Source organism: Atractosteus spatula, chromosome 6 (genome assembly GCF_055471065.1).
Source record: "Atractosteus spatula isolate fAtrSpa1 chromosome 6, fAtrSpa1.hap1, whole genome shotgun sequence".
NCBI lineage: Eukaryota > Metazoa > Chordata > Actinopteri > Semionotiformes > Lepisosteidae > Atractosteus > Atractosteus spatula.
In genome coordinates, this window is record NC_142711.1 from 14,006,517 (window position 1) to 14,032,937 (window position 26,421).

The following is a 26,421-nucleotide window of genomic DNA, read 5'->3' on the forward strand; positions in this document are numbered from 1 at the left end:
GTAAATTGAAACCATCGTAACACTACAGACTGAATTGGAAAATGTTTTTTCAACAGTGGGATTTAGTTTTACGGCTTGAAATCTCGAAATCCAGAAAAAGAAAATGGCTGCTAAGAGCCAGCTTTGTTTACACAGCTATCCATTATCACTTACAGTGTTCCAATTAGTGAGAGTTACGACTATAAAGTTTGCAGTTCAGTGCTCGGACAGCATTTTAGCAGAAGCTGCTTGTGTGAAGAGCTGCTTTTCTCAAAACGTTATAACCCATTATAGATAAAACTTACCATAACAATGTTTCTAAAGCATTTTTTCCCCAAATATTTGGTTGTTGATGAAGTCTGCTAAATGTCATTGTAACTACAGAAATGCAATGTTGTTTTGAGCTTTGAATTTGCAGGTCTGGTTTCCATCTTGGTTGACACTGAATTTGTTGTCACTAAGATAATGGCTTATATTTGTCTTTGTGAGCTCAAAGTTTCAGTATGGAGTTTCCAGGTTGTCTAGTCTTTAAAAACCGGAAGCCTAAAAATATTCACAATAACTACAGGTTTCCAAAACTAGTTATCTGTTACTGGGTCTCAGAACATTTGCAACTTAAAAGGAAGGAAGGAAAAAACTTTATATTCACCATAGACTTCTCCGACTCAGACTCACTGTAACAATACAAATCCTTACATCCATGATAAGTTTAGGAAACACTGATTCTGCTGCTGTGACAACCAATGACAGATGGTTTTATTTGTAAAAAAAACATCGTTGAATAAATTGCTTTTGATAATAATCTGTAACAATTATAGTAAATATTGATCCATAAAATACCATTTATCTGCTCAAAATGTTTTACACACAGTGTGTAAATGTTTTTTAATCGTTTGCTGAGCTTTCAGCTGTTATCCACCAATTCGTGGTGAAGAGGCGGATCATCAGACAGAAAATGTCTGTTTTTGGACGACAAAATAGACAAGGAGCCTGAGGCACCGCGGTCCGCAGTCATGATATACAGCTAAGCTCCGTCTCCCGGCGATGTCTCCATGAAGTGACCCGGTGCCGACGTGTTGGTGCCATCACGCATGACGCGACCACAGAAGACGCGGTCGCACAGCTGCCGCACAGGAGTGACAGCAGCATAAAAAACCCCAAATCCAGCTGGGGTGAGCAAGCCAGGGTTTTTTTCCACCTGGTTTCTCCTCAGGAAGTGACGCAGCCGATGCCTTAAGTTGATAGCTGCTGTGAGGTTGCAGGCAGCTGCGGTCCTGACAGCTTCAACTGTGGTGACGCTTCGCCAGGGTCGGAGATCCTGCTGGAAACTGGCGAGCTGCAAAGCGCAGGGATCATGTTTGACTACCATTATGTGTCGCCGCAGCAACTGGCCGGGTTCGACAAATATAAGGTAAAAGCATAACAAATCGGGGTACAATCTTGTTTGATTCAGAAACAGCGATCAGTTTTCATGCTGTTATGGTGTTCCCTAAAGACAAGATACAGAAATCGTGAAAAATCGTAGGAGCCAAGCTAACGCGCAATTAAACTGGATTGCGATATTGGAAATAGACATATATATATTTATTATTTCTATTTTATAAGGGCTGATTAAAAAATAAAAGCAAATCGGAGATAAAGAATGAATTGAACAGCTTAGACTGTAAGAATGGGCAATCCGAAAACATTGTGAGCGACGACTCAGAATATCCCTCTTTTATAATTAGCCGCCTCCGGTCTTTGGAAATGCTTTTGTGATCGTCCCGGGACATCTGTATTTCGGGATATAATAATTGTGGGTGTGGTAACTACGGCGCTGGATTGTCACACGTTTAAAATAAGACGTTAAGGGTCTACGTTAATAGTAATAGTAATTTTAATCATCTTTGGAAAGAATGTCATCGTACTGTACATTCCCTGAATTTTCACGCCACTTGACTTCCCCGGGCGACTGTCGGGCCATTGTGTCACCAATAACCGACATGTAAGCTTTTATTTCAAGTTACATGGAAATGCTTTCGCTTTTTAGTCCTTGTTGATTTCTAGTCATGTAAAGTGATAATACTGTGTAATCTGGGTGAAAGAGTAAGCATTTCACCACTGGATTGCACACAACACAACTACGAAAGGTAAAGACCACACTACCATGAGTTCTGTCAGCTCTCACATTCCCTAGAAATAAGTCTCAGGATGTCGGGTCAGTACTTAGTGCAGTGTTTCAAGTATTGACTTTTCAACCGGTAGTGCAAAATAATGTAGGCCACGTTCAGTATAATTGGTGGATCATTTTTTTTTCATTGTGTTGGTACTATTGGAGGTGGAAAAAGAAGAAAAAAAGAGAGCCTGCATTTATCTTCCGCAGGGCACACACAGACTCAGACACAGACACGCTGCCTCACCTGGGGTTGCTGTCTGTGTGGCGTTCCTGTGTTTTGCTCGTGTTTGTGTGGGTTTCCTCCCACAGCTAAAGACATACCGGTAGGTCAGTTGGCTCCTGGGAAGACTGGCCCGAGTATGACCGTGTGCGAGTCTGAGGTGTTGGTGCTTGTGTGTGTTCTGCGATGCACCGACGTCCCGTCCAGAGTCACACCCCGCCTTGCTGGGATAGGCTGTGGCTGCCTCGCCAGCCTGAACTGGATGAAGCGGTAAGAATACGCGCGGATGGATGTTGTGGTACTACCGACATCGCATCTTGACAATAGACGCACCCCCTTGTGGCCGCCGTGCGCTGTTTTTTTCTCTCTCTAGTCTGCTACAGATTTTTCCGTCGTGCCTGAATATTCTTGGTTGTTGGAGGCTGATGGGAGAAAACATAAAATTGAGAAAAGGCCAGGAAATATATTTGGAGACAGCCCTGCTCTTAATGCGCGTCCGATTTATTTCACAGAGCTATCAGAGCAAATCCTAGTGACCCTTCAGGACATTGTGTTTCTTATTTTATTTATTTTTTCCATCTGGTCAGTTTGGCTGGAAATTGCCGGGGGGGGGGTTTGGGGGATTAGGATTTGATGCCTGCTGTGTTGCAGCTGCTCCCCAGAGTCCCGGCTCAGCTCACTGGAGCTCAGTACTGAATGTTGGCGACAAGTGAGAAGATTTGTGGAAGGACAAGCCTTCGATGAACTGCGTCGTTTCAAATGCATTTGCTTTGTCATCAGTGCTAAAATATAGCCTGAGAAACTTCACTTCCATCCACCCGTTTTCTGAGCACTTCATCCAGTTCAGGACTACAGGGGGGAGCAGGAGTCTATCCCAGCAAGCAAGAGTTGTAAGGCAGGGTACACCCTGCAGGGCACGCACCCACAACTGGGCCAGTGTTCCCACGAGCCACTCCACCAGCCACTCTGTCTTTGGACTGTTGGGGGGCACCGGAGCTCCCCAGAGGAAACCTGTGGAGAACATGCGAGCTCCACACAGACAGCACCCCAGGTCCAGAATTGAACCCAGGGCCCTAGCGCTGCAAGGCAGCAGTGCTAACTGTGCCGCCCAACTTCGCTTCCGAGTTTTAAAAGGCTTCTCAGCTTTCTTCTAGAAAGGTTGGATAGCAGTAACTAACGCCTGCCTGCCTTGTTCAGAGGCGAAAGGACACAGAATGCAGAGCATTCCCCAGAGCTCTGGTATGTCGTGGCTTCAGACCAGTGGTGCCTGTTCTCTGTCTTACAGTACAGCGCTGTGGATACCAATCCTCTCTCAGTGTACATCATGCAGCACCTGTGGAACCGGATGGTGAAGGTAAGTCAGCTTTGTCCGACTTCAGCCTGAAACCCACTTATACAGTCACATTTTAGTACAAGTTTCTGCTACCAATAGAGGGCAGGGGTTCCCGCTGACCCATTTTGGTAATGGTGGTGAATTCATATGTGTTCAAGTCATCTGAATTGGTATTTTTGTGCCATCATCAAGAGGGCATTATTTAAAAAAAGGTTGTTTGGAGCACACAAAGTTTGTTAAATAATGAATTCAGGAAAAAAGAAAGTCAGTCTCCTAGGTGGTTCTCAAGATTGAAAAGGTGTCGGGTTAGAAACAGAAGTCATAAAATGGATAACAGGTTCAAGTGGAAAATGTAGGGGGGGGATTTTTAATGACTGCTGAATTATCATATTTTCTCTACAAAAAATAAAATATTTTCTAAATAAGATATTATTATATTTCCAGAGAACATAATAGTGCATAAATGATGATGATTATTTTATTGTTATACCTGCTATAATTATTGTAAGTTAAACAATTTCTCTAATCAGGCTAGGGTCAGACTTTCAGTCTTACACAGTATTTTACTCTACGTTTATTTTAATTGGCCAGAGACTCAGAAAGAAAGCATCCCCTTTAAATCCCTGTACATGCCAGTATCCACTTGGGTGGCCTGTGGAACACAGGTTCTATTATTGGAATACAAGTCACCTTCCATCTCAGTCCAAGGGCGACGAGTCGGGTGCCCAGTACACTGGTCAGGCAGATGTGGTATTTCTGTGGTTTTTAGTCTGGTTTCTTATGGTATGTGGGGCTGGAATGGCTAGAGGACCACAGATTCCTTCTGTGGAAGAGTGGCTTGTTCCTGTTTTTCACAGTTACTGAGAATCACTGCTATTACAATCTGATTAGATGAGCTCTTATGTACAATATTTGTATAAAGTATTTTTTTTTCCTTTTCCTTAGAATTCTGAGGATCAGAGACACCTTAATACCACTGAAATGAAATTATACTGTAGAACTGGTAAAAGGTTAATGATTCTAACCTTTTTCATAACAGGCTTCTTAAAAGCCATTTTAGAGGATAAGACATTTGAATCCAGAGAGAAGACCAAAGGTTTCTTAATTAATTTGATTTGATAGCCCTGAAAACAGTTGATTACAGATACAGTATTTCCTGAAGGATGCTACCTTTATGAATGTAATTCTGCATTCATAATCATCCCACACATTTAAATGAGCAGGGATATCGAGTTTTATTGTCAATGAGTTGGTAAACCAAGCTCTTGGGTCCACCAACAACTTTAAATTACAATTTTAGAAATGAAAAAAAAAAGGTTTGTTTTTCCGAAGAAGAATTTCCGATGTTGTCCAGTGTCTTAGAATGGGAGAGGAGAGGAAGGGACAGAGCTGAGCTTTGGTTCCAGTATTATTTCCGGTCTGTTTGAAGAGTATTGTAGGAGGTGTGATGTGTACACTGTCCGTAGCTCCTGTTACAAGGCAATGAGGACATTCACACATGACAGCTGTGTCTTTGCATTTCAGGTTTCTAAGTCATCGCCTACAAGAGCAAACGTCTGTAAGCTACAGTTAACAACAGTGCTCATTGTCAATACCGTGATTAAATAGCTGTAACATTGTGTTATACAAGTTTTAAAAAACACATTTGTGAATAAGCATTCTGTATAGATGTACAGTCTGGGGTTTAATTGGTGAATTCAGGCTCCTCTTCCAGTTATATAACCTTCCATTGTTTTTGTGAATGTCATTAAATTCTTCAGTGGAGATGGATGCTGTATTTTCCATCATGGTGTTGAAATTTAGGATGCAAGTCATGTGGTCTAATAACTGTTTCCATTTATTGCAGGCTGTACCTTTGTGGATTGCGCCTAATTTATTAACTTTCAGTGGATTTTTGCTGATTCTAATAAATTACTTCCTGTTGTGTTGTTATGACTGGGATTACAAAGCATCAGGTAAAGCAGCTCAGCCATTAATGTGTTATTTCTGCTGCTTAAAGGATTTTGTGTCGCAGTGTCTCATTTCATCGGCTGTGAACTATAATAGAGTCCAGAAATAATGTGACCATGTGTACTAGGTGTTTAAGCTCTTAGGTCACCAACAGGACAGTTTTAATATTATTTCCTAAAGTATGTAGGTCATCAAACAATAACTATTTCTGTTACAACATGTTTCTGCCGATTTTCAGCACAATTCCCCTCTCACAGTTACAGTATGTTTCACAGGCTCTTGCACTTCACATATTATAATAGTCAACTTTCTAAATCAAACAACAAGACATGTTTTGTTTTCAGTTTGTGAACAATGTGCCTGTGCAGTTTGCATGCTGCTGGCAGTGTTAAAAGCACGAGATCTGTCTCTTTCAGATGGTTTGAATACGGTGAGCAACTGTCAAAAGCTAGGAATGAGACAGATTTTGAAAGCCTTTTATGCTCTGGGGGGACAGAACTGAATAACTGTAAAATCTCAACTGAACAATTTCTATGCTACGTGTCTTGTTTCTTACCATTATATCTGACAAGTAATTCCTTACACTTGTATAGCACTTTTCTGGACCCTCCACTTAAAGCGCTTCACAGGTAATGGGGACTCCCCTCCTCCACCATCACCAGTGTGTAGCCCCACCTGGATGATGCGACAGCAGCCATTGTGCACCAGTACACTCACCACACACCAGCTCTCAGTGGGGAGAAGGACAGTGATTAAGCCAGTTCACAGATGGGGATTATTGGGAGGCCACGATTGGTAAAGGCCAGGAGGGAAATTTGACCAGATAACCGGGGTAACCGTAGGTAAATCCCTACTCTTTTCGAGAATGACCACAGAGAGCCAGGACCTCTGTTTTACATCTCATCTGAAGGACGGTGTCTTTTTACAGTATAGTGTCCCCCTCACTATACAGGGGCATTAGGACCCACACAGACCGTGGGGTGAGAGTTTTTCATTCTCAGGATCTCACAAAGTGGTAATGGAAAGCTATCTACAATATAAACTTTATTCTTATAGCACCTTTTATGTTGAGAAAGTCACAAAAATAAAGAATGATTAAAAAATGGCAAAGACAGAAAGAAAAGATATGCTACAAAATGTTTTAAACTGATTAAAACACTGGATACCACAGTAAAATAAAATATACAATTTTTACAATACAATGATAAATTATTTTCATAAAATTCAAACCTACATTATAAAAGCCACCGTGGATGAACCTATGGGATCTGGCAGATAATTCTACAAACTTGTACACAGTACACAAAAAGCTGTTGCAGTTGAAGTTTGTACAAACTGTTAATGTAAAAGTCTTCACTTGTAAGCCCAGCACAAAAAAAGGTCTTCATTAGGCCAGTCAGAGTGACATAGATCCATAAACTGTTTTCTCACCATCTGATTGAGGGCTAGTTTTGGCAATATCACATCAAATATAGTACTAATATCAAGAGCTGGGAGATAATGGAGAAAGAATTAATGAGACTCATGACATTTGTGATGGTTCACTCTGGCACATGGGATTTTAATGTGATTAAGTTCTCTGTGTTTAAAATGTTCTTCACATATTGACTGGCTTTTAATCCTTTATTTTATCTGAAGCCGTGTTGGAAGCCCTCTATCAAGGCATCTGTTTCCTTTCTGAATTGCAGTAGGGATAGGTACTTGATTGCAGCATTCTTCGGTGATTTTTGCTGGCTTGCAGTTAGTATTTATTAGCGCATTCCTTCATGATCTAGTGTAACAAATGTTTGACTGAACAAGTAACTGTAAAAAAGGACCATGCTAAAAGTATGTTATTTTCAGATCTCGGTTCACAACATATCCCAGGCTGGGTGTGGGGAGTGTCGGGCCTTACTACATTCTCTGCTTATGCTTTAGGTAAGGCGAATGACTACATGTGGAAATGTGGGCAAAACGAAAAGACGAAATGTGTGATTAATCACTGCCACTATTTTCCGTATAAATGTTTAGCTTTAAAAATACCCTAAAGGTTTTAAATGGATTGTCTGTCTCAAAGCTACCTGTACCAAGATGCTTTAAAATGTAAAATAAGATGGTAATTGACATGATATGGGAGGTTCAACAGACTATAACAGAACCAGACACACAGATGGAGCAGTGGTCATTCTAAAAACTAATTTTAAAGCAGTTCTTCCACAGTCACTCGAAGTGCATAATTACAGGGCAGTTACTGGCATGAATCCCTTTTCCTGTTTCCTGTGGTGGGGCAAAAGATGCTCAGGAAAAATAAATAGTCTGGACCGGCCTTCTTCCCTGATTACCTTTTAATGATTTATCCTTTTGTGCTGCATCAAGGAGATTATTGTTTTCAGACATCGCAACTTAATCAAATAGAACCGAATCAAATCCAAAACAAATTGAATTGCGAGAGCCCAGATCTCCATGGCGCGTCTATGTAGGCCTGCTGACATGTTCCAAGCGCCAGAGAGCTTTCGGAGTGCAGCCGACGGGGTCGGTTGGGAATATACTGTAATCACTGGAATGGCCTTGGGTTAGAGCTTGTGTTCCCGCTTGTGAGCAAGCTGTGTGCCTCCTCTTCAGATTCCATAGACGGGAAGCATGCCCGGAGAACCCAGTCCAGCAGCCCTCTGGGAGAGCTGTTTGACCACGGGCTGGACAGCTGGGCCACCTCCATCTTCACCCTGTCCCTGTTCTCCGTGTTCGGGATCAGTCCGGGAAGATCTGTGTCCGCCTACACCTTTTACTACGTGCTGTGGATCATCCTCTTCACCTTCTTGCTTTCTCACTGGGAGAAATACAACACTGGCGTGCTCTTCCTCCCCTGGGGATACGACATCAGTCAAGTGGTAAGCACCCAGGATCACTTCTTGTGGGGCTTCGGTTTTTGACGTTGGTAAAAATCATACAAAACCTCTACGATTTTTACGCTTGAACAATTCCTTTGAAATTCATCCATTGGCTGTGGTCACCCTGATCCAGACCAGACCGTATTTACACGTTCTGATCAAGAGAAAATGATTTGACGGTGCAACAATGAAATGGACGAAATGTGGGTCAGAGATTAACTTCGGCAAAGCAGGGCAGAAAATACAAGTTACTGTTTTTGCCGTGGACCCCCTTAGCATTCAGCCTCTTTAGCGGCGCCCATTTTGTCTCGTGTTTATAACGTGGTTTACATGCTTACCAACAGGTGTTAGCCTGTGTTTGCACGTACCAGGGAGGGCACAACACAGTCCATTATAGAACGTCTTCAAGTCCGTGAGGGTAATTGTATTGATAGACCGTTGGTCATTCACTCTGTAACGCATTAACCCCTCTTATGCAGTTAACGGTCTATGTGACCTTTTGACGGAGAGCTGGGACTGAATGGGACTGTGCTTGGACTTAGCTGTGGCCTGCTCTGACAAGCACTCTACCATTAAAAACTGTTTTCATTTCTGATGCCTACCCACTTCGAGCTAAAGCAGCTCAAACTCTAGCAGAGAATACTTGAATGAATTGACTTATCTTAGGATTACAGTTAAAAGTAAACGTTCAATTTTAATATTTATTTAATTTACATTTCCTAGCACATAAATCATTCACATCATAAAGTCCCTGGGTGGCGTGGTGGTGTGGTGGTTAGAATTACTGGCTCACAGTGCCGGGGCCCTGGGTTCAAGTCCTTGGGCACTATCTGTGATCTCTCTCTGTTCACATGGGTTTCCTCCCACAATCCAAAGACATACCTGTAGGTGAACTGGCTTCTGGGAAAACTGGTCCTAGTGTGAGTGTGTGCGAGTCTGTGTCTGTGTGTCTACTCTGTGATGGACTGGCATCCCATCCAGGGTGTATCCTTGCCATCCTGTGACCTCGTGCTGGGTAAAGTGGTTGGAAAGTGCATGGATGGATAAATAATGTTACCTGTACTTAAAGATACAACTGGTACATAAGCACAGAAAATGATTGCTAGAGTTCATTTTTGGGTATCAGTTATTTTGTATTCTATGTCTTTCACGGAACTCTTTTCATATGAAAATAGCAGTTGACAGAGTTATGAAAACCAGGCAGCCACTCATTTCTTAAGTTGCCTTAAATGAATGGAACAGCGCCTCCACATATATCCTAACAGGAAGGCATGTGGCTGATGGAAGCAAAAAGCTCCTTAATAAACAGACTGTTAGGGAATGAGAAGCAAGGCTGGTACAGCTTGTTTTCATGGGTTATGGTATTCCATGCCATGTTTCTTTTGAATGTCTCACTTTTCTGTACACAGTAGAATGATCTCTTTTACAAAGGTTATTTATATATATATTCATTTTTGAGTGAACATTTGAATATTTTTTATCAAAACGTGAATGCTCAAACTGAATCCATTTACTGATGAAAGAAGTTAAATGAAGTATTCACTCCTTTTGCTTTTACAAGCCTAAATTAATTTAAGTGCACAAAGTTACTTTGTCAAGCCACAGCATTCGCAGAATGGCTTTGGGCTGTGTACAGCAATAGTGTTTCACATAATTTCAAATAAATATACGGAACCTGTCTCCGAAAGGTCTTTCGGTCAGGTATAGAATTTCGAGCAAAGATTCAACATGAAGACCATGGCACAGAATGGCCCAGATCAAGAAAAGGGAATAAATACATTTCAAGGACCTTGAATATGCCTTTGGGAGTGAAGAAAGTTGATTAACCGAAGTATTAAACAGAAGTATTAAACCCCATTTAATGAAAATGTAAAGAAAATGCAATATTGAATTTTATAAGAAGCTAAAGGCAGAGCAAAGAAAAATGTTGTAGAATGCATTAAGTGGAAAGGTAATCTCTCTTCAATAGACTACAGTACCCTAATAATAAGAAGGAGAGGGTTGTCTCTGAATTATTTATTCAACATCTGTTTTTAGCTCATCACGCTTCACAGCTTAGCTTGTATTTAATGTGTATAATTCTTTTTGTATAAGTATTGAAATATGCTTTAATTGAATCCTATTCAAGAACTGGCAATCAAGCAGGGTTGATCTTTAAAAAAAAAGTGCATCCTTCTGCAAACACTGAGGTTCACCTCAAAAGGACATTTAATATCATGATTTGCATAGCGTTAGGGGATTACAACACACAAATGCAACTGTCTGTCAATTATCCATGAGCAACAACATAAAAAAAAATCCTACTGCTTTTATGTATATCTATTTAATAATAGCAGCCTACTCTTGATGTCTTATGGCAATACTTAAATGGATGTTTTGAGGTAAGTATGGCTGTAGGCTGTGAGGGCATATTTTAATAGCAGATACAGAAGTTGGTATGTTGATGGTTGAGCAATAGTTTGGATCATTTTACTTCATTGGCTGTAGCTTCATTGGCTGAAGTCTTAAAATACATCTTTAAATGTCATAGACTCAAACTTGTAAGTAAGCTCTGATACTTATATAGAAATGTCATGCTCAATCATTTAAGATACCACATGATAATCTGAGTGTACCAATAATTATAATAATTTTTGAGTGAGTCACTGTGGACAGATTAATTTAGATCGTACCTATTTGTACAGAATTTTACAGAGAGTTCAGAAAGGTCTTTGTACAGGAAGTTCTGAAAAACCAAGTATCGTCCTTTATAGTAGAGAGATCTGCCTACTGCTACACGCGCTCGATAGATGTTTGATTTCATAGAATGTGCTGTTGTGAGAGGCTCTAACAGAGCCTCATTTAAATTCACCTGGTTTGCAGAGCAGATAGAACTTTTCAAGAACCGCGATGTCTGTTCCGGGGGAAAAAAAAGCTCATGCAATGTTGGGGTTCCAGAAAGATTGTGCACGAATGACATGTCTGAGAATACAACCCTCTTGAAATTGTTTTTCTTCCCTCTGTAGACATTAACAGGGGTGTATCTGCTGACGGCTGTAGTTGGAGTAGAAGCATGGTATAGGCCATTACCCTTTGGGTATTTCTTTGCGGATATCCTAATAGCCATGGTCATAGGTAAGTCTCACTCTTCTGTCACTACGTCCTTTCTCTCTCTCTACTATTTTGGGTCTCATTTTATGTTCTGTTCTCTCTCTCTCTCTGCTGTATTCCTTGTTACTTTTTGTCAGCTAATGTTCAGGATATTATTCAATATTTCATGAATTTTTGGTTCTGGATTGAATTTAAAAACAGTGCAAAGAAAAAGCTTTATCCATAAAATTCGGGTATTTTACAATTCATTTAAAAGGAACTGGATAGCACAGAAGTGCAGTGGTTAGCATTGCTGCCTCACAGCGCGGGGGCGCTGTTTAATTCCTGGAGTGCTGTCTGGGTGGAGTTTGCATGTTCTCCCTGTGTTTGTGTGGGTTTCTTCCGGCTCCTCCGGTTTCCTCCCACAGTCCAAAAACACCCTGGTAGGCTGTGAGAAAACTGGCCCTGGTGTGAGGGTGTCTGTCTTTGTGTGTGTCTGGGCCTGTGCCTTGCAATGGACAGGCACCCCCATGCAGGGTGTAGGCACTGGCTCCCCCACAGTCCTGCTCGATGAGGAGGCTAGAAAACGGGAGGGTGAAAAGGAACTGGCCTGTATTGATGAGATGGCAATTCAGTTACAGCGCTGAACACCAGGTGGCATCATCAACTTCAAATCTGGTCTGAGGCACGAACAGACAACATCTGTTGAGGAAATTCCTTTTACTTTCACGCATGTTTTCTTGAACAAGCAATGACAAAATGATATTCTTTTTGATTTATGTCACAGCATAAGAACCAGAAGGTTTTTGTGCTGTGACATAAATCAAGATTGCATGCAGTTTAAACTTCAGTTTAAGTGTACTCCAAGATCATCAGTCCCCCCAGCGTGTTTAGACGCACTTGGAACGGTTACGGCTGTTGTTGTGAGATCCTGCAAACTCTTCAATTTTACTACAGGACAATCCTGACTTTTTTTGCTGATCACCTTCTTGGTGTGTCATAATGGAGTCATTAGTAGCCCCCATTTAAATTCCTGTCAAATTGTTCTGCGCCTGAAGCAAACTGTTTCTTTCAACAGGAAACTGAAGTCGAGCTCGTAGAAACGCTGTTTTCTCTGACGTCTGCTGAAATGAGAAGCAGCTGGCTTGGCTGTAGGAGCCACAGCTCTGAGCTCATCTGACTCGTATTAGCAGTTCCTCAGAGCTGGGTTATGTAACTCAGCAGCACATCAGCACGGCCCTTATTTTACAGAGCTGCTGCCTGATGTCAGTGTAGCCTGTGGCTTCTGGGAGAGAAGAGTAAAAGCTTTTAATATTTCAGTGCACTGTTGCCATTTCGGAATTAATTTTGTGTTTTTTCCAAGAGCAGGATTCCAAACTCGTTAGGAATACACTGATATGATGGCGTATTATTATATCCACCCACCCATTTTCTAAGCGCTTTATCTAGTATAGGTACAGGGTCGCAGAGCAGTCAGAGCCTGTCCCAGCAAGCAATGGGGGCAAGACAGGATACACCCTGATGGGACACCAGTCCATCGCAGGGCACACGCAGACACGGACAAAAAAACAGACACACCAGTGCCAATTTTCCCAGAAGCCAATTAACCTACCAGCATGTCTTTGGACTATGGGAGGAAAGCATCCAGAGGACACAAACACCACATAGATAGCTCCCCAGGAGCTGAACCCAGGGCCCCAGTGCTGTGAGCAGCAATGCTAACCACTGCGCCACTGTGCTGCCTATATTATATGTTATAATATAATATAACATATATGTTATAATATAATATAACAATATATGTTGCTGTCGCTGTCATTTTGTGATGTTAAGACAAAAAATATTTTTTTCAATTATGGAATGAAATTAATCTGAACCACGTAAAACGACATTCATCCTAAGAATTCACGTTACCCATTTGGTTGCAGTTGTGGAATATTCTCCGCTCACACCATCCTTGCACTTTAAAATAAGCAAGTTCTTTTGAGGTCAGATTAAGTTATGCTCTCTGGAGCATATCGTTTTGTCCTATGTACCCTTAATTCCACTTTTTTAAAGACTGTTCCTTAACTTAATCTTTTCTGCAAAATCCTTAAGTGTTTTCTAGAGTTCAAGAGTCAACTTCATTCTAATAGTACAGAAGAAATCCCTTAAATACAGAGACCAGATGTGTTTTCTTTTTAACTGTAGGTGTTATGAGCTTTACCTTTAAATGAAAGCTAAATGAAGATCCATGTACTGTTACCAGCCTTTTCTCTGATTTCTGGCAAGAGTTTTTGCAAGCCTGTAGCTGTCTTTAAGGACATTTGTCCGTGTCTAGGGAGCACCTCTGTGGCCAGCAAGAATCTCAGTGCCGTTAACTGTGAAGGTGTCCACTGATGGTAAGGGGCTTTGTCTCTTTTCCAGGCTGCAGTGCATTTCTCTCCATGCCACAGACTCTTTACAATATTTACCAGTGAGTATGATTTAAACAGTTCACTTTCCCAAAGAAAAGGTTTTCTGGAGTGGGTTCTACAGTACATTTCTGAACATGTTACTGCAGCTGCTGTGGTAAATCTGTTATTCTGCAGGTCTCTGTAGAGAGCTTTCTTTTGTTCATTTTAGAGCAGTTACTATGTTCCCTCACGTCTGTAAAGTACTTCATTAATCTATATTTCAGGCAGTTATACGGTGTACCCATGCAGATATCCTGTGTTCACATCATGGGGCTACAGAGTATAAAGTGACTCACCGTGAAGAAGCCTGTTGATCTGTCAGTCAATCCATAAAATAATCGCCATTCAAAGTCGACCACACAATCCCACTCCGGAACAGGGCTGGCATTGTAGTGGAGAGTTTATGATCCTTGCAGGGATCCTGACTTCGTAGGGCACTTCATTTCATCAAATAAGCCCAACAGGACAACATCCATGAAATCGGCCAGTTCCGGCATCCTTGAAAAACCCACAATTCACTGACCGAACGAACGCGGCCTCAAACACACCTTTCGAGCGAAGTCCGGTGCCAGGTTTCATGCAGGGTGCTGTGTATCTCCAGGGCACGCAAGAACCGGACGATTAAAAGGAGCTCCACCTACGAAGGCCTCCTCCCGCTGCTCTCCCCCTGCCTGCTCTTCGCCTTGCTCACCGCCTGGGTGATGGCTTCACCTGGCGATGTCCTGGCTCAACACCCCAGGCTGTTCCTGTGGATGACGGGAGTCGCCTTCTCCAATGTTACAGTAAGACGCGTCTCTTCCCCTTTGGGAAAACTGCGGACTTAGCCACCAACATACAGCAGCTCCAAAAAACAAAAAAACAAAGCAAGCTTTGGTGAATTTTTTTCCCCTACTTTCCTCGGGCTTTAGACGAACTTCTTGAGCAGAGTTGAAAACTTCCCAGTAGAAGATACTCCAGACACCAGGGTTGCACAGAATGATCACCAAATCTATGAGATTTAGCTTGCCATTTTTGGTTTACTTTGATACTGTTTTCTCTTTCCTTCACAGTGCAGACTTATTATCTGCCAGATGACAAGTACAAGATCAGAGGCCTTTCACTGGCTCTTGCTTCCCTTATCCGTGATCACCATTGGCGTGTCAACAGGACTTGTGGTGAAGAGCGAGATTCTTGTGCTTGTGGGCTACACTGTGCTAGTGACAGCAGCCCACGTCCACTATGGAGTGTGTGTGGTAAGTACGTGGATTGTCCTAGACAAGTACGTCTCCTATGCCTTCAGTGTCACTGTATTTGACATTTTACTATATAGTGCCCCTTTTCAAATACCCTTTGACAAATCGCATATAGCCATGACATAATTTCACTATAAAACCATGAACATATTAGATGGTTCTAAACTAAGATTATGTAGAGCATGAAGGATTTCTTACCCTAATTACAACATTGCATAGCCTGCTCTATTTTTATTTGCTAGTTCCCCCCAGAAAAAAACAGATTTCAAAAGAAAGTTTTCTAGTTTTTCTTATCTTTTCAGATTTCAGCTTGAAAGGCATGACTTGCATGGTTTTTGAATGTCTGATTAAAAGCACGTAGAAATTCGACACGCACGTTGGCTTACACTATGACAGTGCAGCACTGAGCCCCCGAGAGTTTGCACTAGGGAACAAAAAAATGAGTTTTTGTTCACAGCGCTTCTCTCTTCCACCGCAGGGAAAGTGCTTCCATATGTCCAAAGTGGAGGGTTATCGTAGAAATGTCCTCCCAGCAAGTCATCTTTCCCCCAGAATGTTTAATTAGTACGGTCTCTGGTCTTGTGAGGCAATGGCATCAATTATGTGGCAAAATGATCCACACAGTGTACATGACAGCACTAAATTACACACAACGCAAGCCCCGAGTCCTTCTGCTCGACAAAGAGAAAGTCCTGCCCTGTCAAGGCACAGGCCTCTGAAATCGGCGCTTGACCCACCATCGATCACACTGGTGACCTCATACCGGCTTATTTGTATTTTGAAACTGTAGAGGAACTGAGAGTCATAAAGCCAGTCCACGAAGTGGCAGAGAGAAGGAGCATCCCAGAATTACCGTCACTCAGTCACCGTAAAGGAACGTAGTGTCAGGAGATCAGAGAGGTGACAAGGGCCACTGTCGTGGAGGACTGGATAGGCTGGGTTCAGTCTGGTTTTCAGCAGCCACTGCAGATTAACTAGGCGTGGACAGTTGTAAGGCATTTCTGCCTCGTGATTAGCACCACATACTGTAGTCTTGCAGCGGCCAGCGTGCACAGTCAGGAGCCTGTCGATTGTATAGTAGGAGCCCAAAGTGCAGCACACAGTACAGCACGGGGGGGGATTCGCCTGTCCAGGTGTACAGACAGCCAGCAGCTGTTTCCGCATGAACAGTGAGGGCATGTTTGTGCGATTGTGCACTAAGAGCTTAGACCAAGCAGTTTTTTAATCTTAAAATAACAATAGGCTACAGCAAAAACAAAGATCAAGTAGAATTGGAAAGAAAAGCCAATGTATACAAAACCATTGTTGCTTGAAGTAATTCATCCTTCTGACGTTTTTTACTAACCTGGCCCATCTATGCCAGCAGCTATATCACTCTGCAACTCACACCTGGCAGCCCACTGAAGCTCAGCAGGTGTGAGCCTGGTCAGGATCTGGATGGGAGACCTCCTGGGAAAAACTAAGGTTGCTGCTGGAAGAGGTGTTAGTGGGACCAGTAGGGGGCGCTCACCCTGCAGTCTGTGTGGGTCCTAATGCCTCAGTATAGTGAGGGGGACACTATACCGTAAAAAAAGGCTCTGTCCTTCGGATGAAATGTAATACAATGTAATACAGTGATGCTTCATCCTCAAAGTCAAAAGGTCCTCAGACAGGGGGGAAGACACTGAGCTTCAGTCAATTACCTGAATGTGTTTTTTTAGGGAGGTGGGAAATAAGCCCAGAAGCAAAATGTAGGGAGGAGTGTACTGGCCTTTTCCGTTGTGACTCAGCTGAGATTGAACACTGCTGAATGCTCAGATGAACAGGGGGGCAGGGAAGGGGCTGCGCTGGTGTTTAAAGAAAGGAGACAAGCTGACAAGCTGGAAGAGCGGAGCGGCAGACACCACTGCTGCGACAGCACCCGGCTGCAGGAACCACGTGCTAGCAGGCACCTTGAGGTCTCAGCCTCGAGGGAAAACGGACTTTGCGCCGGCGAGACCCCGCTGGCCTGGTGCATCTGTCAGGCCGTGAGGCCTTTTTTAAAGTCCCAGCACCAGGAGAGCCGGAAAAAGCTGAACTGGAAGCAGTTAAGGGCACAGTGAGCTGATTTAAGCGATTACAAGCAGAGCCGGAGTGACAACCTGCAGGAACACGGGCCCTCCGAGCCGCGGGTGAGAGAACCATGTTTTAGGTCAGCGGTGTCAAACTTGCTGTTTTAAGGGACGGTGGTCCAGCTCCCCCCTACCGGAGAGCCCGTGGGTCAGCTGGCTGTCTTGTCTCTCTCAAGCACCTGAGGAGTCTGGAGCAGGTGGCAAACCGCCCCACTGAAGGCAGAAATGAGCTGGGCTGGACCAAAATACCCGCTGACACAGCAACCGTCCTGGGGGAGGAGGGGAGCCGTGGCCCAAGCTGACCTACAGCACTGCAGCCTCTCCTGGGTTTGCTCCAGCTGAGTGCGCCGTTTCTTTGGCAGCCTCATGCTGGATTCAGCCGGAGACAGAATTTAATCCCCCGCCCATGGGTTTCAAAATGCTAAAAATGCAGTATCGCCTGAATCACATGCATGCCTTTTTCAAGCCTTCATGAGAAAACTCCAACTGCCTTTCCAGTTGATCAATTATGCCAATTTAGTAATTGAGACCTTCTGGTCCAATGAAAACAAGACCCTGTGACCCCCTGAGGAGTAGAACCGGCTCTTGTCAGACCAAGCATCTCATGGAAACTTGGTGCACAATCAGTGTCATTACAATCATTTAGGCACAATGTTACTAAATGAAGTGTCATTTTTTTTAATAAGAGTATTAAGTGTTATTTCTGTTTGCAGGGCAAACAGTTGGGCGACCACTTGAACATCTATGTCTTCTCTCTGGAGAAACGTTATCAGAAGTCAGCACATTAATGGACTAACACAGGCACTGAAGATTCTTCCTTGCACTGATGCTACAGAGCTATAAACTGGAACACTTACTGACGCTGTTACGACCAAAGGGTTTACAAAAGAAAACGCAGATCTAGAATCCTTGTTTTTGTGGAGGAGGCATCCATGACAGCTGTTACTAGTTGTCTTGGGTGGAAAAGCATGGTTACTTCTCAGGTAAGCGAAATACAGATTCTAAAGTGAAAGTCTGTGAAGAGCATATGCGCTCTAACAGCCAGGAAAGAGTGTGCTCTCTGGGAAACATCTGTATTCCGTTAATAGTTTTAGAAATAATATTTACATAATGCTGCAAATAGATAATTTACGAATGAGTGCAAGTCAAGATCATGGCTTTTGGCAAGGGTAGTTTTCTCATTCCTAATAAGCAGCTACATTGTTGGCTGTGAACAGCATTCTACTGCCAACATCTGAGAAACGCATAGCACAGACGAGCTGAAACAACCCACACGAACTCCAGCTTCATGGGAACTTAAAAAAATGAGCTGAAGTGTATTTTTAGAGCAGAGACCTAGTTCTCATGAATTTCGTTTTAGCCATTTCATTTTGACTTATCGGCTACTTCCAGAACCCATTAGCATTCCCTGGAGACGATATTCCTTACTCCCGGTGAATAAGGCATGGCGATTCTTTTTAAAAAGGCACATTTAGGAATCATACTAGGCATTAGGTACGGGATTGTTTGACTTTGGAATATCTCTGCTTCATCCCATATTACTTTTAATTTGAAAAGATCAAGGCTATCAGAACGGGCACCAAACCTTCTGTTAGGTGCGGTTCCCTCCAGATGTTTCCTTAATAAGCCGCTTGAAATTAAATCAGTCCTACTGTACATCTCAAGATATTCACGCCATCCGAAAAGAAAAGTAGGAAGCAACATTTTGTGTCTTTAGGGATGTTTTTTTGCCAAAACATATTAACATCCAAAATTCGAGAAGGATTTCCCCCATCACTCAGATGAAGGAATTGTTGCTCTTGTTTAATTTTAAGTGTTATTTTTTTAGATAGCATAAAAAAAACAGTAGATGAATAATGAAGATTTTCTTATAATCTGGGGTGTCTGTGTGGATGTCCTTTGTCTTCTTACGCTCCGATGGGCTGGGAACAATCCATCCAAGCAAGACCAGGCCCAAATGTGTAGACAGGAAAAAAAAAAAAAGAACAAGACAGCTCTCCAGTACCTCCGTCTTCTTCAGCATAAGTAAACATACTGTACAAATCGATTATTAAATAATTTCAAGCCTTTCTCAGTACTGTGGTCATGATCTTTACGGAATGCAAATAAATCTGCACTTTCACAAAATACTACTTCCAAAACAGGAGGTGGCAAAAGGGATACCACTCTTATCTTGCATGGATTAGGACATTTTCTGAATGTAATGAAGTTTAAAGCATTGAGACAATATTACATGGCCAGTGGTTCTCTGCTACAGCACAAGGACATATGCACACTACATTTAATTTATTCTGGTAACAGGAACAGTAGTCTGGTTTTAGAACTGTAATAAAAAGGCATCTGTAAAAGTATTTATATTCCTCTGTCAATATAAAGTTAAGGCTTCCAGTCATTTTTGAGATGTGCAGTTTTCTTGCACTGATGTATAGAATACCTACACAATACATCTTTATTCTTCCTTAAAAAAATGTTTTACCCTGTAATATACATATATTCATAATTTTGGTAGTGGTGACAAGCTGTTTTACCCTATTTTTCCTTAAAAAAAAATTTGTTTCATGTTTTATGTAACTTAAAAGATGAAAGAAATGAAATATATAATAAAACGGTAAAAAATTGTCTTTGACTAAGTTTGGATTATTCTGTTTAATAAATTAGTAAGATCACAGGCACTATCCTGTGTTTGGCTTTAGTTACCGCACTACAAAAAAAGAGAAATAGTGCAGAGAAAATAAACTAGAATGATACTAGGATGGAAAGGTATATCATTTAGCGAAAGAAAATGAATCTTCCTAATCTGTAAGAAAGAAAAGTGTTTGTCTAAGCCAAGCCTTCAACAAACTCTAGACGCAGAGCAGGACCAGAGGACATACAGTAAATGGAAATGATGTGCCCCACCATTTAGGATAACAGGATATTGTTTTACTAACTCACAGTATAGTAGTAATAAACCTTTATTGAACTAGATAGGGCAATTATCAAACACATTCTCTTGTAAAAAAACAACCTGGTGAGTTAAACATGTCACTGAAGCAATCTGAGTGAGGTACTCTGCTACAACAGCAGTAACCAGGATTTGAACCCATGACTTCCTAATGATAAGGCCAGAGTAACTCCATATGTACGGAAAGAAACTAACATCCAGAATTTAGCATTTGGAGTTAATTGCAGCATTTAAATAGTCTGGAAAAGATGTCTGATAAGCATAATGGGTTAAATGCCTTCTTCCTTTTTTTCCTGACTCATCATATTTGCACAAAGGCTTGTAAACGCTGCACGTGGGAACACGGCAAAAAGCTACTTTCAACACCCTGGATCAGCTGCACAGCACTGAACGATAAATATTACCATGCAATAGAATACCATCTTTGTTTGAAATACTACTGTAGCTCCTGCTACCACTCCATCTTTATCACCTTATAGCACTTATAGCATGTCCTCTTAAGTTGCAGATGAAAACTGTTTCTGAAATATTGAGAGCAGAACTATCATGCTCATGCTGCTAACAGCTTTAAACAGCGATCTGGCAGTGACTACATGAATGAAGAGCGGCTCAGACATTAAAGAACAGATTTCAGATCTGCCAGAGGGTTCCTGAGGAAAAAAAATATCTGAAAATACCACTCTTCAAAGACGGTAATAGTGACACGTGTTGAACGCTGCCTCTTGGCACATTTAATTTCGAACAAAAAAAGGAATGTTTCTCAGGAATGTGCCCCTTACAAAAAGAAAACCGATAAAAGGCTTATTTTTTAAAGATATTATTGAATACACAAATAGCTTCAGCAATTTTGCAAAAAAATGTCATAAGTTATCTATATAGTTCATTATATAAAACACAAGTGTTGATTCAAAAGGTTTTTAGCCTTTTAATTATTTAGAGAAAAGGGTCATAACACACTTGAAAGAGATGATTTAATTGAAGGTTGTCTGTCTGCTGTGGTTAATGTATCATTGATTAGACGTATACCACTGAATTTATTGCTTATATTAATTACATAAATGACAAGAGTAATGCAAAATTCATCCAGATCTGCTAGGCCTTGAGAAAATGATCAAGAACTATACAGTACGGTAAGGTTCTTGTGTGATACAGTATGTAGAGAAAGGAAACCTTTCACAAATACCTGTATTCCAGTTTTGGAATGTATGCCATTTACAGAACACAAATCATTTAACATATAGTTTTTTATTAAATATGTAAAAAGATAAAAGCAGGTCAAGTTATTCACATAATCAAAGACAAAGAGTCTACCAATTCTACCATGCAACAAATTGTGGGTAACGTAAAATGAGATACATCTGAGTAAGACATCTCTTGCATCTAAGGGCTCCCCAATACTTTTTCTTCTTTGCTATTTATAACTATAAACAGTACATTTGTTTACATTCCTTTTCAGTTTACATGTAATATACTGTATAACCAAAGCATGATGGTGAGCTACTGAGTTAAAGTAACAGCAAATGCATACTTAGGAAAAACAAAATTAATAAAAAACAGTTTACTGGAATACTGTATTATGGTAAATCACCCAACGTGAACGTACTAGTAACATGACTTCCCTGGACCTGTGGTTACAAATTAAAATACATGTGGCTTTCTTATAAATGAATTTACAGGTTACATCCCGGAACTTGTGATTACAAAGTCTACAACAGTGAATCTCATACATCTTCATTTTGCTTCCTGATTGAAAGACTCGTGGCTGCAGTAGATTTATTCAGAGCGTGTATTTTATTTTCCCTCCTGTGAAACAAATTAAGTCACTTCTAATGATTAACATACACAACTTTCTGTATGCAAAGCTATTTTATTTGCAAATCTATGAGAGCATGGTTTTCCCGCAATTAAGCTTCTTGCAGTAGCTTCTCGAGGGAGACATAGATGAGTCAGAACTAGCCTTTTGGCCAGGCTTATTGCCTTTCATCAATAATATTAATGAACTGATATGTGAAAATGTAAAGAAAAAATGAAGGAGTGAATTTTATAGCTTACAGCAATGGATGACAAGCTAATAACGTCAACTAGCTGTCCTAAAGTCAATGTATCCCCTTACCTGAGCTCTGAACAAATCTTCTCCATGCTGCAGTGGCTGGACCACACAGCCCTGGAAGCATCCAGCATTGCTCAAAGCTGACTGCTGCTTCTTGACGAAGCGATCGGGGAAAAAAAACCAGATGCAGGCATTGAACCGACAGTCGCGGTAGCACATGAATGTTTGACGATGGGACCGAACTTAACCCTCTTCTCTCGAGGCCGCCTGTGTGCGCGTTCTTCAGGAGAAGACAAAAAAAAAAGCATAAAAAAGTTCTCACAAAATGCAGGGGGCGATGGTGGGGGGGGGCTGTGGTCAGTACTCCTCCTGCTCCTGCTCCTGCTGCTGCGCCTCCTCGTGGGGATGCTGATCCTGGTCTTCGTGATGCTCGCCTGCCGCCTCCTGCGGGAACAACAGCGAGCAGTCAAGCCGGACCGGGCCGAGCCGAGCCGAGCCGAGCCAAGGACAGAATTCAGCCTTCCCCACACGTACCAAAAATATCATCTTTGACGTGCCTGACGAGTTTGAAAAACGACCCCGAAACAATCCTTATTCTGTTACAGCGATTCCCCAGTGCTGGGCTCAGATTATAACTGCAATTACAAAATTCTCTCACTAGCTGACAGTATTGCCCCTCAGCTGCCCGTCCACTTACATAACTCATTTAACTTCCACCCGCCCGGGCCCTGTATGAAACCTACAGCACTGGAGCAGGACAAGGCAGAGCAGTGCAGTCTGCTTGCCTGTCAGCGCACGACTCTAAGCGACGGCAGCGCTGGAGTTCCGTGAGGAAACACAGACACTGGATTCTGCGCTGCACAGACACTCCATCGGTCCTGGGCTTTGCGCAATGCTTACACTTTTGACGCAAAGGGCTAGATTCAGGGACAAGTGGCTAATCAGACAACCTACTGGGAGAACATAATGCCATAATACCAGTTACCTACCTTTAAACGGGTTTATGTACTTCAGTAAGACAGCATATACAGTGGTGTGAAAAAGTGTTTGCCCCCTTCCTGATTTCTTATTTTTGTGCATGTTTGTCACACTGAAATGTTTCAGATCATCAAACAAATTGAAATATTAGACAAAGATAACACAAGTAAACACAAAATGCAGTTTTTAAATGGAGGTTTTTATTATTAAGGGAAAAAAAAAATCCAAACCTACATGGCCCTGTGTGAAAAAGTGATTGCCCCCTAAACCTAATAACTGGCTGGGCTACCCTTAGCAGCAACAACTGCAATCAAGCATTTGCAATAACTGGCAATGAGTCTTTTACAGCGCTGTGGAGGAATTTTGGCCCACTCATCTTTGCAGAATTGTTGTAATTCAGCCACATTGGAGGGTTTTCGAGCCTTAACTGCTTTTTTAAGGTCATGACACAACATCTCAATGGGATTCAGGTCAGGACTTTGACTAGGCCACTCCAAAGTCTTCATTTTGTTTTCTTAAGCCATTCAGAGGTGGACTTGCTGGTGTGTTTTGGATCATTGTCCTGCTGCAGAACCCAAGTGCGCTTCAGCTTGAGGTCACGAACAGACAGCCGGACATTCTCCTTCAGGATTTTTTGGTAGACAGCAGAATTCATGGTTCCATTTACCACAGCAAGTCTTTCAGGTCCTGAAGCAGCAAAACAGTCCCAGACCATCACACTACCACCACCACATTTTACTGTTGGTATGATGTTCCTTTTCTGAAATGCTGTGTCACTTTTACGCAAGATGTAATGGGACACACATCTTCCAAAAAGTTCAACTTTTGTCTCGTCAGTCCACAGAGTATTTTCCCCAAAAGTCTTGGGGATCATCAAGATGTTTTCTGGCAAAACTGAGACGAGCCTTTATGTTCTTTTTGCTCAGCAGTGGTTTTCGTCTTCGAACTCTGCCATGCAGGCCATTTTTGCCCAGTCTCTTTCTTATGGTGGAGTCATGAACACTAACCTTAACTGAGGCAAGTGAAGCCTGCAGTTATTTGGATGTTGTTGTGGGGTTTTTTGTGACCTCTTGGATGAGTCGTCGCTGCACTCTTGGGGTAATTTTGGTCGGCCTGCCACTCCTGGGAAGGTTCACCACTGTTCCATGTTTTCGCCATTTGTGGATAATGGCTCTCACTGTGGTTCGCTGGAGTCCCAAAGCTTTAGAAATGGCTTTAACCTTTTCCAGACTGATAAATCTCAATTACTCTGTTTCTCATTTGTTCCTGAATTTCTTTGGATCGCAGCATGATGTCTAGCTTTTGAGGATCTTTTGGTCTACTTCACTTTGTCAGGCAGGTCCTATTTAAGTGATTTCTTGATTGAGAACAGGTGTGGCAGTAATCAGGCCTGGGTGTGGCTAGAGAAATTAAACTCAGCTTTCCAAAGATGTGATAAACCACAGTTGATTTATGTTTTAACAGGGGGGCAATCACTTTTTCACACAGGGCCATGTAGGTTTGGATTTTTTTTCCCTTAATAATAAAAACCTTCATTTAAAAACTGCATTTTGTGTTTACTTGTGTTATCTTTGTCTAATATTTCAATTTGTTTGATGATCTGAAACATTTCAGTGTGACAAACATGCAAAAAAATTAGAAATCAGGAAGGGGGCAAACACTTTCTCACACCACTGTATGTGTACCAAAGATTGTGCTTCGTTTTTACACTAAGCCGTACAATGTTGACACTCGAAAATTTAAAGACAAATACAACGTATCCGTATTGGCAGGATCGGTATTTCTGTTTTTTATGCCTCTCAGCAGATCGGATTTTAAGAATTCATTCACTTGCTCTCTCAGGAAACTGCAGAACTTGGCTGCTCTGCAGGAGGAAAAAAGCATCTACTATAGTTCATTTTTATCACTTAAACTGGACATTGAAAGTCACTTGCATCATTTACAACAGATAAATAAAATGAGAAGATTCTGTTCTGGTGGATTTAATGACTACAGTGACATTTTGAAGTGTTATAAAATAATTCAAACTCTCAATCCAGCAACACAGACTTCCCCTGTCTTCCCTCTTAGTCTGCTACAAACTGTCATTCATGCTGAACAAACCCTGCAATGCATCCTTCCACCGGCTAGATGATAAACAGAATGGATGATAGACCAGAAATAGAATGCTCTTATTATTAGTTTTCCTTCTTCTTCCAAGAGCTTAAGGCTTTCGATATACAAGCAGAAGCTCAAGTAAGGCTCAAACAATCACATTTCTAGAATTAAAGTCAAAAGCATATATTTTCAGTATGTGCATACCACATCGCAGTTCTATGGGACACAACCGGTTCAGCCCAGTAATGTTTTGAAGTCGGCGTCAGACTGTCTTAAGACATGACACTTGACTTCAGCTTATCCAATTCAAACCCACTAAATAGTAGTTTACGACTAGTAGTACTATACTACATAGCACACTAGCACTGGCTTCTTGATTCGGTTTCTAAAGGTTTAAACTATGTTATATAAAAAAAAATTACAAACAAATCTAAAACTGGTGACAGACCAGATCAGGCTCCTGAACAGGGAAAAATCTAATCACCATCGACTCCGCAGCAAAAATACACATCTAGACAGAAATATGTGCCTTTATTTCTAAACGTACTACTGTCAGCAAAATTGATTTTGTTTCACATTTGATTCCTAACTGCATGAACTGCAAGGCTTTTATGGAATGAAATATGGACCATAGGTTGTGCAGATAAAGCTTTTGGCCTCTTTAAACTGAAGTTATGTAAATGCAGAACACATTGCTCTGAACCACAAGGGATCTGAAGGACAGACCTCCAAAGCTTTTGGATCCAAAAGCCCTTTCAATATTTAGACCTTAAAGCAAAATAACTACAACATATTTAGCTTTCAAAGCATCAATATTTTTATTATTTTCCAACTGCAAACAATTTAAGGCACCAAGCAACAAAAAACAACGAAGTTCCCAGACTAGCCAGTTTAACGGAACAGGAGTCCAAGCTGTGGTTTTCTGCTGTGTGGTTCGGGTGTAGAGCACATAATCTCATCTCTGAACACACATGCATCCTGACATGCAAAGCCACAGTTTACATCTACAACACAACATGCAG

At 41.7% G+C, this 26,421-nt stretch overlaps 2 protein-coding genes across 7 annotated transcripts in view; one reads left to right on the forward strand and one right to left on the reverse strand.

The window, feature by feature from the left end:
- Nucleotides 1–1,077: 1,077 nt before the first annotated feature.
- On the forward strand, nucleotides 1,078–19,948 carry LOC148831856 (ethanolaminephosphotransferase 1-like). 2 transcript variants are annotated; one of them, XM_088919296.1, is made up of 10 exons: nucleotides 1,078–1,390; nucleotides 3,640–3,708; nucleotides 5,534–5,642; nucleotides 7,480–7,554; nucleotides 8,239–8,504; nucleotides 11,510–11,618; nucleotides 13,980–14,028; nucleotides 14,610–14,790; nucleotides 15,058–15,240; nucleotides 18,044–19,948. In XM_088919296.1, the coding sequence occupies exons 1-10, from the start codon at nucleotides 1,334–1,336 to the stop codon at nucleotides 18,116–18,118; spliced, it is 1,173 nt and encodes a 390-aa protein (XP_088775422.1). In that variant the 5' UTR covers nucleotides 1,078–1,333; the 3' UTR covers nucleotides 18,119–19,948. The 2 variants fall into 2 exon arrangements, with proteins under 2 accessions (XP_088775422.1, XP_088775423.1); XM_088919297.1 differs by lacking the exon at nucleotides 1,078–1,390 and adding an exon at nucleotides 2,412–2,624.
- A 1,555-nt stretch (nucleotides 19,949–21,503) lies between these two features.
- mapre2 (microtubule-associated protein, RP/EB family, member 2) overlaps nucleotides 21,504–26,421 on the reverse strand; it is a 53,833-nt gene continuing 48,915 nt past the window's right edge. For all 5 annotated transcript variants that reach the window (XM_088919300.1, XM_088919301.1, XM_088919302.1 and 2 more), the window contains one exon: nucleotides 21,504–22,768. In XM_088919300.1, the coding sequence (XP_088775426.1) occupies nucleotides 22,682–22,768 (87 nt within the window). In that variant the 3' untranslated portion in view covers nucleotides 21,504–22,681. The remainder of the gene's footprint in view (nucleotides 22,769–26,421) is intronic.